Source organism: Pongo pygmaeus, chromosome 8 (genome assembly GCF_028885625.2).
Source record: "Pongo pygmaeus isolate AG05252 chromosome 8, NHGRI_mPonPyg2-v2.0_pri, whole genome shotgun sequence".
Lineage (NCBI taxonomy): Eukaryota > Metazoa > Chordata > Mammalia > Primates > Hominidae > Pongo > Pongo pygmaeus.
Window position 1 is genome coordinate 3,180,442 of NC_072381.2, and position 12,046 is coordinate 3,192,487.

General features: G+C 48.2%; 1 protein-coding gene across 3 annotated transcripts in view; it reads right to left on the reverse strand.

Moving 5' to 3' along the window:
- Nucleotides 1–227: 227 nt before the first annotated feature.
- Nucleotides 228–12,046, reverse strand: part of PITRM1 (pitrilysin metallopeptidase 1) — a 35,465-nt gene continuing 23,646 nt past the window's right edge. For all 3 annotated transcript variants that reach the window (XM_054436913.2, XM_054436915.2, XM_054436916.1), the window contains 11 exons: nucleotides 10,914–11,034; nucleotides 10,731–10,807; nucleotides 10,319–10,484; nucleotides 9,897–9,997; nucleotides 8,336–8,456; nucleotides 7,028–7,102; nucleotides 5,897–6,009; nucleotides 3,186–3,311; nucleotides 1,423–1,568; nucleotides 755–857; nucleotides 228–643 (listed from right to left, as the gene is read on the reverse strand). In XM_054436913.2, coding sequence (XP_054292888.1) covers nucleotides 550–643; nucleotides 755–857; nucleotides 1,423–1,568; nucleotides 3,186–3,311; nucleotides 5,897–6,009; nucleotides 7,028–7,102; nucleotides 8,336–8,456; nucleotides 9,897–9,997; nucleotides 10,319–10,484; nucleotides 10,731–10,807; nucleotides 10,914–11,034 — 1,243 coding nt within the window. In that variant the 3' untranslated portion in view covers nucleotides 228–549. The remainder of the gene's footprint in view (nucleotides 644–754; nucleotides 858–1,422; nucleotides 1,569–3,185; nucleotides 3,312–5,896; nucleotides 6,010–7,027; nucleotides 7,103–8,335; nucleotides 8,457–9,896; nucleotides 9,998–10,318; nucleotides 10,485–10,730; nucleotides 10,808–10,913; nucleotides 11,035–12,046) is intronic.

Here is a 12,046-nt window from a genome sequence, read left to right on the forward strand (position 1 = left end):
TGAGGCAAGCGCTTACTCAGCCAACTCACCTGCTTCTCAGGACGGTTTCCATCTGGCCACCCCAGTGAACTCCTGTCTGTTAGGAGGATGCTCCCCCAGGGCCTCGGCGTGATCGAGTTTCCTGAATCAGCACAGGCAGATGTGGGGCACCCCTGCGTACCTTTTCATTTTACTTCTGTTTTTAAATAAAGGCCCTAAATGCTGCTTAAAATAATGACTCAAGCAGAGGTTGTCAGAGTTGCCCTTTATTTTTAGATTCTTAAATAAATATTCTAGAATTAATGAAGTAAAACAAGCCTGTCAGTAGAAAGTGAAAATTCTACATGGTGCATCTTTGCTGCTTCATGCATGATTATTTCAATGAACCTCTTCCTGGTTGCTCTTAAGATAGATCTGAGTTTTTGTCTGACTCGCCAGTCAAGGGCTTTGACGACACTTTAAGAATGACATAATATTCTTGGAAAAAGCAGCATTTATGACTTTTCATGTTCAGCTCAGAGGCATATTGTCTCGGGCTCCCGTGCAGTGGCGCATGAATGCCACAGCTGCTCATCGGATGGTCCAGGATGGGTCCTTGGCGATTTTCGGGTTCTCAGGTCCAAGGATGGCCAGGCTGTGTGTGCTCTTCCCAGTGCCGAGGTACCTGAGAGGAAGGCAGGTGTGATCAGCGAGGACTGGCTTCTGCGTCAGCGCTGTTAAAGGTCAGCACGCGGGCTTCCAGTCCCAGATGCTGTCTCCCCCGCTCCCCACTCACCTATTGCTCACGGCCAGGAGCTTGTCGTGGCTGACAGCAAAGAGCTGCTCCCTGTGGGCCTGCTTCATCCCATCCGAAAGGCCGTACAAGAAGTAGTCCATTCCTAGAAGTCAACCACAGGCAAGATGGAGCCGCCGCCTGGGAGCTCGCACGGTGGGCTGTACACTCGTGTCCCGGAGGGGACACGGGCATCTCACTGTCATTTCACATACATGTTTCAACCACAGGGACGTGTCTAACAACCCAGAGATCACACCCCAACCTCCAGCTCCCACGAGCCACACTGACCCCTACCAATGCCTGCTTCTGCAGCATGGATGCAGTCAGGGCCGCGTGAGACTGATGATGTTGTGAGGAAAAGTGGCTCTACAGAGTAACGTGGCCATGTCCGGGCTGTGCCCACGTCCTCCTTCCACCCTAAAGAGCCCGGACACTGCCATGGGTTGGCCCCACTGGGCCTCAGGTCAGTAAAACAAATGACAGGATGCACTCTTCTCGCCCAGATGTCAGGAAGCGTGTTTAGGGTGTCAGATGTGGAAATCGTATCACAAGGAAGGACGGAGGCGCCAGAAGCTGGTGCTCCTACCCATGCATGCGGGGAACTCGGAAAACAGCAACGTCATCTGTGAGGCTGTGGGTTGAGATTCTCACTGTTATACTCAAAATACCTTTGTCTGAAGGAGCGATAGGAGCATCTACGGTGGAGAAGACAGAAAGTTTGGCTTCGTCGATGTCTTGCTGTGTGAATTTTCCAGACTTAGCCCAGTCGACAGCCTTCCCAAAAGACTGGAGCGTCTCTATTGTATTTGGGTCCCTAAGGAACCCAGAGAAATAAACAGGCAAGCATTTTACCAATGGACAAGTTTATGACGAACCTCTGTCGACTTAACAGTTCAACATCTATGGGTTAACAGCTCTTTTACATCTGATTTAAGTCCAAACAGCCCACTGACAAATCGCTCAATTACTCTCAATGGAAATTTAAATCCGATCACATAAGCCTTTCAACACGTTCTCCCTCTTAGACAAGGTCTGTCTGCACAAAGTCCTCCCCAGATTATTTAAATACACCTCTCTGTGACCTCATCAGGAGAGGAAAGTGGAGGGTGGGAGCAGGTCAGGATTACAGGGAAATTACAGAAGACTCACATGGAAAAATTAAGCAAACCAAGGTTTTCCTTTCATCTCCCTTAAGACACACCCAGGTAGTACAGGAATCAGCCTGAGGGGACCAATCCAGGCTTCCCTTTGTGTAAACACAAAGAGCCCAGCCCTCCCTTCACCCTGACTCGGAGCTGCAGAGGGGCTGTGAGCTGCTTCCCCATCCTTGTCTAGAAGCGTGGCTTCCAGCACAGCAAGGGGGAGAACTCATCAGAGTGGCAATGGCGACCTACATATCTACCTACATGCCTGCCTACCTACCTAATCTAGCTATGCATCCACGAGACAGGGTCTCACTCTGTCGCCCAGGCTGGCGTGCAGTGGCGCAATCTGCTCACTGCAGCTTCAACCTCCCCAGGCTCAAGGGATCCTCCCACCTTAGCCTCCTGTAGCTAGGACCGCAGGCACTTGCCACCATGGCCAGCCAGCTCCTTCTTAAAAAGTGTTAGAATACATGTTCTCTTGGGCAGCAAAGCCATAGAAAATCAAGGTATTGGTTTTAGAGTAACAATGTTATGTTTATGAAAGCTAATAGAACTGCATCCACATCAGGCACCTCCAACTGAAATGAGCTAAGAACACTCTCAGGCTGTATCGCAGCCCCGGTTACCTGGGGCCTGTGTTCCAGGACACCCACGGCAGGGCTGCAACCTCAGACAGCCACTATGGATACTATGTTTTTTTCCTATACCTATGATAAAGTTTATAGATTAGGTACAGCAAGATATTAACAAAATACAACAATTATACTGTAATAAAATTTATGCTGATGGGCTACTATTAGGTAAAACAAGGGTTCTGTGAACAGAAGCTCTTGGATACCCACAGTGTATCTGATACCTAGACAGCTACTGAGTGACCAACAGGCAGGTACTGTAGACAGCATCAACTTTCATCCCACTGCTTAGAAGAATGGCATACAATTTAAAACTTAGGAAGTATTTATGTCTGGAATTTTCCATTTAATATTTTCAGACCGAGGGTGACTGTGGGTAATAAACCGTGGAAGGCAAAACCATGGAGGGAGGCACTACTGTGTTCTGCCAAAATATGCTGGCTTAAGGCAGGGTTTACTGAAGGCAGAATGCTTCCTGTTGAGGCTGCTGGCCCTAATCCTTGCGCCAGAAAGGACATTGCTGGGTGTGGCTAAGTGCCCAAGAAGTGAAAAGCAGCACACTACTGCAGTGAACAAGAAAATGACACTGATAATCACGAGTAGAAGACTAAAACAACGTGTGCATCCCAATGTGTGAACTAGAGGAAAACTCACCTGTAAGAGTAAAGGCTGAAAATCCCATTGTGGCTGAGTTTTGCGCCTCCGCCATAAGCGCCGCCTTTTTCTCGAATTTCTGTATGCAAGAATTTAGCAGTCATCAAACGTGCAAGGATTTTAAGACTGAAATGATTAAAAAATGCAAGTTAACACTGTGACTGATAAAAAAGCATAGACAATGAAGTAATTATTGGATTACATGAAAATGAAAATAAAATCAAGTTGTAAAATAATGCTGTATAAATGATGGTCCCATATTTTGGTCTTGTTTTTTTAAGAGATGGGGTCTCGCTCTGTCGCCAGGCTGGAGTGCATTAGTGCAATCACAGCTCCCTGCAGCTTTGAACTCCTGGGCTCAAGGGATCCTCCCACCACAGCCTCCCTGAGTAGCTGGGCCTACAGGTGCATGCCACCACGCCTATTTTTACAGTTTTTGTAGAGGCAGGGTCTAGCTTTGTTGCCCAGGCTGGTCTCTAACACCTGGCTTCAAGCGATCCTCCTGCCTTCAAAGTGCTGGGCTTACAGGCATGAGATTTTCTTTTTAATTAACCCAAACTAAAAAGCACAAGGAAGCACAATTTTCAAACAGTTGGCTTAGATTACAGGGTTGAGGGGAAAGGTGGTGGGGAGGGAATCTTAACACTTCCAGCACCACACTGCTTAACTTGTTCCAATGCATATGTGGCATTTTAAAAATCTGGTGAAGTAGAAAGAGATTATTTCTATTGTAAAGGCAAATGTGCAAATGAAGATTTATTTAAATGTCTCACATCAGAATATGGAAAAAAAGGAAACTGAAGTGAGTTTTATAGGAATCCCTTAAGAAAACACACACTCTCCGAAAAAGCGCATTTCTAGGAATAGGACCGATTTCCTCTGCCTTCCACTGCAAACGGTAACATCACATTCTAGATGATTCTAGAACACATCCACCTCCGACAGAAGGCAGGGCAGACAATGACGGTAGGGTCTGCAGCAAAGACACAGGCTCCTTGAAGACGCCCGTGGTGAGATCAGCCCCAGGTCGCCGCTTCCACAGATGGGCCTTTTCCTAAAGCAGATGAAGGGAGTCAAATAGGCCAGGTGGGAAATCAAGGGAGTGGGCGTGTTCCCAGGGGCTGTGGTGGGAAAAGTCATGACCATCTCATGTGGGTCCTCCAGGAGAAATCCAGCGCCACTCGGGTGGCTGGGGCGCCGTCAGCTGGGACTAGTGAAGTTGGAGCCAGACCCTGGGGGATGGAGTCTCCACAAGCACCAGGAGGGATGGCGTTCCATCCGTCCATGCATTCTTCTTCTTGAGAAATTTATATTACTTGTATGTTAAAAACACATGCTCACTGTTGAAAGATTATAAAATACAAAAAACAAGGAAAAAAAGATCTAGAATCCCATTGCCCGGGGGGAACCTCCACATTTTTAGTGTTTTCTGTCTACATTTTCCTATTGGATGGTGGAAACAGACACCACTCTTCTGCCAGCACAACAGACAGATCTGTTCATCTTCTACAAATATGGAAATAAATGAACCAAGCAGCTGACCACACACCTCTTTTCTACAGCCAGCTCTTTCTGGGCCCCCACCTGCAGCCCCACGTGTCTTCCCGCCTGGCTCCTACACACCTCCCCATCTGTGGCCCTACTGTGACACACGTGCACCCCGGAGGCCCGGCTCCTTCTCAAATCAGGACAGGCTGCCCAGGCCTAAGCCTGCCTTCCCCCTGTCTACCAGGCTCACTCCTTGGTTTAGTCCCTCATGGGGGTACTGCCTGGGACAAGGACACAGGAAGTGAATTTCCGGGAGATAGCATGTTTGCACATATCTGTGTCATACACACCCAACTGACAGGTCCCCAAAGGTGCATGTCTGTGGGTCTGTCCTCCTGGTCTGGCCAGTTTCCCCAGATGAGATGAACACAGCCGAGGGGCAGCCGCAGTTCAGAAGGGGCTGGAGGGCCAGTCTGTAGGCTGCAAACCCCCTCGCCCCATGCCACTTCTTTGGGAACAGGCCTGACCCTGACTCTCGGCTGTAGCTTCAACCGCTCAACCCAGGGCCTCCTTCCCTGAGCTTCTGACTTGGTGGGGAGACGGGGGAGATAAACTGCTTAGAGGGACTGTGAGGCGGCCTCCAGCCCTGCCATCTGCAGGACCACCTGGTTTCTCCCCACTGCCCTGTCCCTCTGTGGCCCCGGGTCAGGCACCCCCACACCCCGACCCACCCACAGTCTGGCTCATGAGGTTCTCCTGCAGCCCCCATGGCTGCCTGGGTTACCTCCCACTCTTTCCCTTGTAGCTTCATGTCTTGATCTGCCTTTGCTGTCATTCATGCATCTGTCTTCATGAAGGCTTAATCTACCATGTTTATCAGAAGTCTCAGCCTAAATTCATTCAATTTTTACCTAGAGATGAGGTGAGTACATGGGGCATTTTGAAAGGAGTCTGTGTTTAGGGTCATAGATATCTGTTTTGTTTATAGGACTCCTCAATAATAGCAATTGTTCACAAAAATGACTGGCTCTAAAGCTGGGCCTCTGTTCATGAAGACTGCTGTTTAAAGAGGAGCGCTCGTAGATTCACGCAGCCCCAGGTCCAACATTCAGAGTCAGCACAGACTCTTCCTGTGCTAAAACACGCCCTGTGAACTCGAACAGGCTCAACAAGCTCTTCCGTAAGGCTCAGGCCTGGGAGGTCCCGACCTCCACCCCTCCTACCTGGCATGATCTGGGTCCATGTAGGGGACAGTTCGGATGCATTCGCCCACGTAATTCACCGGGAAGGGCATCAGGAAGTGAGTCTTCATCTGCCAGGGCTTGAAGGTGGGTTCCTGAGGGACAAGGTGTGGTTAGAGGCGGCTGTGCTGCCGCGCACCACCCACGGAACTAGGACTGGACCCATCTCAGAGGTCAGAGGTGGCTGTGCTGCCACGCACCACCCACGGCACTGGGACTGGACCCATCTCAGAGGTCAGAGGCGGCTGTGCTGCCACGCACCACCCACAGCACTGGGACTGGACCCATCTCAGAGGTGAGAGGCGGCTGTGCTGCCACGCACCGCCCCACGGCACTGGGACTGGACCCATCTCAGGGGTCGGAGGCGGCTGTGCTGCACGCACCACCCACGGCACTGGGACTGGACCCATCTCAGAGGTGAGAGGCGGCTGTGCTGCCATGCACCGCCCACGGCACTGGGACTGGACCCATCTCAGGGGTCCCATCTCCGTGACAGTCTGCAGCCAGGTGCTGGGACGCAAGAGCAAGGCACTGCAGTTCCGTCACTCCACACAGTTTCTCACTGTAAAACTGACATGAAGTCCTCCAATCTTGACATGATGCTTTATACTGTTCAATTAAAAACATTTCATTCTACGCCGTTTATATCATAGTTATATATTTATATGTCATATCATATTATACCATAGGAATGTGTTAAATCACTCTGCTCCACAAGGAACCAAACCAAACAGCATCAGCACCAGGCTGAGTCACGGAAAGGATCTGTCAGGCCACTCCACTGGCATCGACTCGACTCAGGAGCTACGTTCAAAGGAGGGTGAGTTGCCTGGGAGGAGATCACCTGGAGCAGTGGCCCTCTTCCTGGGCACAGGGAAGACGCACCCGGTACCAGGGCCCTCACCTCCTCGGCACAGGAGGACACACCCCCACCAGGGCCTTCACTCAGCACTATCTCAGAGAGAAAAGGCTCAGGATGCACTGAACTCGCAACTCTAGGGACATGCCAGCCCCACGGACAGGCGGACGGAGGAACGTTCACCATCAGTGGCAGACACAGCTGTGGAGGGAAGCACCGGCCCGCTGGGAACCTGGATGGGCTGTGGTTCTTACCGTGACCAGCTTCCTAATGATCTGGGAGCCATGGGGAACGTGGGCATCTCCACCAGAGCTGCTGGGCACAGGTTTCTGAAAATCAAGTTTCCAAGGGAAAAGAGAAAAATCAGAACTCACTCGAAATATATAAGAAGTAACAGAGTTTATAAAATTCACAGAGCTAATAACAAGTGTTGGGGTAGATTTCAATGTTTTAAATAATAAACGCTTAGAAAAAAAAAGAAAATAAAAGTAGGCTGGGCACAGTGGCTCATGCCTATAATGCCAGTACTTAGGAAGCTGAGGTGGGAGGATTGCTTGAGTCCAGGAATTTGAGACCAGCCTGGGCAATGTAGTGAGCTCCCATCTCAATAAAAAATTTTTAAAAATTAGCTGGGCATGGTGGTGCACGCCTGTAGCCCCAGCTACTTGGGAGGCAATGATTGGAGGATCACTTGAGCCCAGGAGGTCATGGCTGCAGCTAGTTGTAATGGCACCACTGCACTCCAGCCTGGGTGCCAGAGACAGACCCTGTCTCAAAATAACAAAAACTAAAAAAAGAAAGTGAATAAAAGAAATCAAGAAAATTTTAAAATAAATTTTCAGACAGTCAAGGAAAAGGTAGCCTTGTTATATGGTACAAAGAAAATATTTTAACCTTTCTTTCTGCACTTTCTTGTCATTAATCTGTCAAATCAAGAGGACATGTGAGGTGAAAGGGCTGCAGGCAGAGGAACCTGGAGCAGCAGGAGGCCACCTCCCATAGGCTCCACTCCCAGGGGCCAACAGAGAGACCACACCCAGAATTGAACCAGGGATACGCAGACACCAATGGAGAAGACATGAGCGTCAATCTCCTCCACTGAGCAGCATGGCTTCTCTACCGACATCCATGAACTAGACTACAACTCTCTCAGTTAATCACATTTACTAAGTTAGTTAGCACCGACGTCACTGTTCCACGTCAAATCCATGGATTCATGAGTCACAGAGACAGCAGTAAACAGCCTTCAGGCTACGGTTTGGACCATTCCTCTGACAGCGTATTCCAGCCGATGTCTGTTTTCCTATCAGACTACTCACTGCAAGGCACAGAAGTGAGTGCAGGATCTAAGGCCACACCGCAGGGTCTGAACTCACTTAACTGGGCCGACACCGAACAAGATACTTAATCCTCCTGAACCTCAGTTTCTTCATCTGTGTACGGGGGATATCAACCCCCACATGCTGGACTGTTCTGAGAATTGAGTTAATATGTGTAAAACATGAGAGGGGCTCCTGGCACCTGCCAGGTGCTCACCGGGCGCCAGCACGATCAGTACATACCTCGACCGTGTGTGGGCGCACAGGCCTCCGTTCCTTCTTACTCCGACCTATGCTTCTAAGGAAGTCTTCGACTGCTTTTTCTGTCTGAGACATCTGCTGAGGAGTTGCATTCACTGAACACCTGTTTGAAAAATTACATATACATAAAACCACTGTTAGAAAAAACAGTTTTAGTAATTCATCACATTTTGTATAATAACTCAATAATGTTGTTTTTATAGAAAATGTTCAAAGTGTTAAAAGAAACAGTAGCCAAATGTGGAAATACCACAGCTGCCTCCCTGCTCTGCAGTGCTTCAGGTTATCAAGAGATTTCTGCACAGTTCAGTGTGGCAGCTAACGAAGCCGTCCAGACGCGGAGCCTGAGACTCTAAACTCTTGTTCTTCCGAAGAGCAAAGAAAATACAGAGACTATTAAGATCTGCTAACTATGCCTTCAGAATTATACTATCAAAACACTGACAACTTTTAAAATTACTGTCCAGAAGTCATCAATTTGAAAATGTGAACTGGTTGTTAAAGCAGAACATTATAAAGTACAAAAAATTACCATGCTCTCAAAGTTACATGAAAATAGAACTCTTCCAAATTCTACAGAATTGCAAATAATACTATCATATAAAAGCTACCTGAACTCTACAGTATATTGACAGAGTGTATATTTTTTCCTTTTGGCTGTAAATCCTAAACTTATTCTAGTTAAAGTAACAGCAGGTACCATTATATTAATACTAACTATATCCCAGGCATGTATGCTGCCTTGCAGATATTCTTTCTTTTATTCCTTACAATAAACCTGCAAAGGAAGGTTTTATGGAGGAGGCAGCAGAAGACGCAAGTGGGTCAGCTGCCCAGGACCGCCTGGGAGCGAGCGTGAGTGCTGGCCTGGCACTGGAAGCCAGGCCTGCCTGAGCCCAATGCCAAGAGACCCTGATCGCCAGGCTTCACCTCTGGCCACCCACAGACCGCCCTGTAGAATCTGCCAGGGATTCTCAAGACATGACTGGGGAAAGGCATCAGGACTCTCTGTGAAGAAGGACAAGTGACTTCAGCAAACATTTTCTTGTTAAATACTGACAAATACATCAATGTCACTGACAATAAGATGCTGAAAATAAACTGTTAATCATTTCTAAACTTTATTCATGCTCACACAGCTGAGGGCATAAGGCCAACAGCAGGTACAGGACTAAGCTGCCAGATGTTTCCTCAAAGCATCATATAATTTTATAAGAAACTGCACTTTTACTCTGGTCTTCAGCAAGCTCACCTTTACAGATATCTCAGTTACGGACCATGTGCTTTTGGAAGCAATATAACTACTTGCCCTCTACCTATTTGCACTTCTAGAACAAAATTAGCCTGCTTTCTTCCCCATCTCCTACAAGTTTTAATAAGCTTAAAATATTTACTTAATTAGAACACTTGACATTTACAATAAATTCTATAACTTTACCTTTACCAAGCACTCTATCTTGAAGTTTCTACAAGTAAAAAATACCTAAAAACTATACTTAATAGAACGAATCATAAATTATTTAGAAACAAATCACAAATGCACCTCATATTATCACCATTTAACAAGTGTTTCTTGATACGTGGGAGCTTCCTCAGGATGGGTTTGATGTCTGTCATTTCTGCAATCCTCTTCATCAGCCGCACCTGAGCCAGAGGAAGCTCACTCAGAGAGAGGCAGAGGCCACAACAGACCCGTTCAGTCTGAATCAAGCACCCGTGACATCAGAACCCTGCTTGGACAGGGGTTATGTGTGTGAGTGCGTGGCTTGAGGAGGGCTGGAACTGGGGTGCGGGGTGGTACAAAGAGGAAGATGAGTTAAAACCAACCGACCAATTCTTCCCTATATTTAGTCAGTTAGGAAGTTAGCATTTCTGGGATGTAAATTAATGTATTCCCAAAGAAATCAGTAACTCTGGAAAATGTGGCTAAACCAGAGTAACAGAGGTTCCTTCCAAGCTTCCCACCTGATCCATCCCGCTGAAGGTCTCCTGCAGGTCCCCTGCGGGCGTGAGGGTCCGGCCTGCCCTGATGGACGCGTACAGGTGCCCGGAGTCGGGAATTGCATTGGTGAGCTCCTGGGCGGTCATCTTCACCAGCACCTTGAAGTGCTCCTCTTCTTCAAAGCACGGGCTATGGAAAAAGAAGAAAAAATTCCTGGAGATCCATTCATCATGTCCCTTCAGTATCATGGAAAGTTGATTAAGTTTTCAGACTACTTTAACAACCAAAGAAATTTTATAAGTCCGTATGAACTATAAGTAAAAGTCAGACTTGGAAATCAACAGCACACACGAGTACAACTGTCTCCTTTAAAGCACTTCAAACAAAGGCCTCTAGTACACCCCAAGAATGGACAACCCTTGCAAATAAAGTTACTTGTTAAATATTTCACTCCATAGATGCATCATGTCTGGCAGGTTTCGATCCAGGCAGAGAGAGGAGAAAAGCACACCCTGAACCAAAGAAAACACAGAAGAAGAAAGGAATTACGGCCAAATCAGTGACAGACACTGGAGAAAAGCTTCCCACCGCAGCTGTCATCTGACGGTAACAGGCTACCTGCTCGTAGGTGTCCATGTGCGAGTCGTCGGGGAGCACGTGGGGAGAAGCGCTCATCCCTCCGGTCTTCAGTTCTATCTGCTGAGCCTGCTCCCGGTAGTCAAGGAGGCCGCAGCCCAGCCTGACACAGCAGAGAAGCATCGCCCCGATTACAAGGCAGTCTTTACTGAACCATTTTTAAAATCGTGCATCTTGAATTACAAGTTGCTTCCATTAATTCAGTAACCGCGGCTTTGCCAACCTCTCTACACTTCGAAGGTTATCAAGCAGGTGCACTCTGGCCTTTGCCTTCGAGAGTTCACGCGCCCCCTCCCCCAGGGAGACCCCAGTTTCTCCCGCCTGGGAAGTCAGTGTCCAGAGGCACAAGACACTTGGGCGGCCAATGTCTGCACTCAAAACAACATTCCAAAATAGGCATTTCCAGTCGTAAGCTTTTCAATAAGTGTTTTATGAGTACTCCCTACTCTCTTTGCCCAGATCACCATGATACTTCCTTTGCTCAAATGTCTGGTAGCCTGGGTGGGGGAGTCCGAAGACTAAAGATTTTTTAAGTTTTTAAGAAAAGCAGTTTCCTCTCAGCACTCATGCTTTTGAAAGAAACATTCACAGTGACACTGCTAATGCCAGCAATAATTGAGTCAAGGGAATGACCATGAGGTGTTTTCTGAACTGCTACAAAAGAATGAACAGTGGCAGCTATATTTAAAAAGAAAGGCAGGCAACTTTCAAAACCCTGAAGATATTTTTCCATCTGAGCGGACCCTTAGCCAGGGTGCAGAAGGTGTCACAGCCACGTAGCTTTCTGCAGCATGCAGACAACTTCATCTCCACAAAGGGAAGACCCCAGCTGCATGTCAGGTTGGGCAGTGGTCCCTGAAGCTGGCTGCAGAGGTTCCCTGTCGCCCTATTATCCTGGATGGGAACGGGGGAGCCCACAGCCCTGTCTACTGCTTGTCCTGCAACCTTGGCCATGGCAGAGCTGGGCAAAAAGTCAAGTGTTGATGTGTGCACTCGTGTGTGTTTCTAGATCTGTGCACACCCCACCTAGGGAGGATGCCAGCAACTGCAGGGTCGGCTTGGAGGAGGAGCCATGCAGGCAGCAGGCACACCTGTTCCCAAGGCAGCCCTGGGCC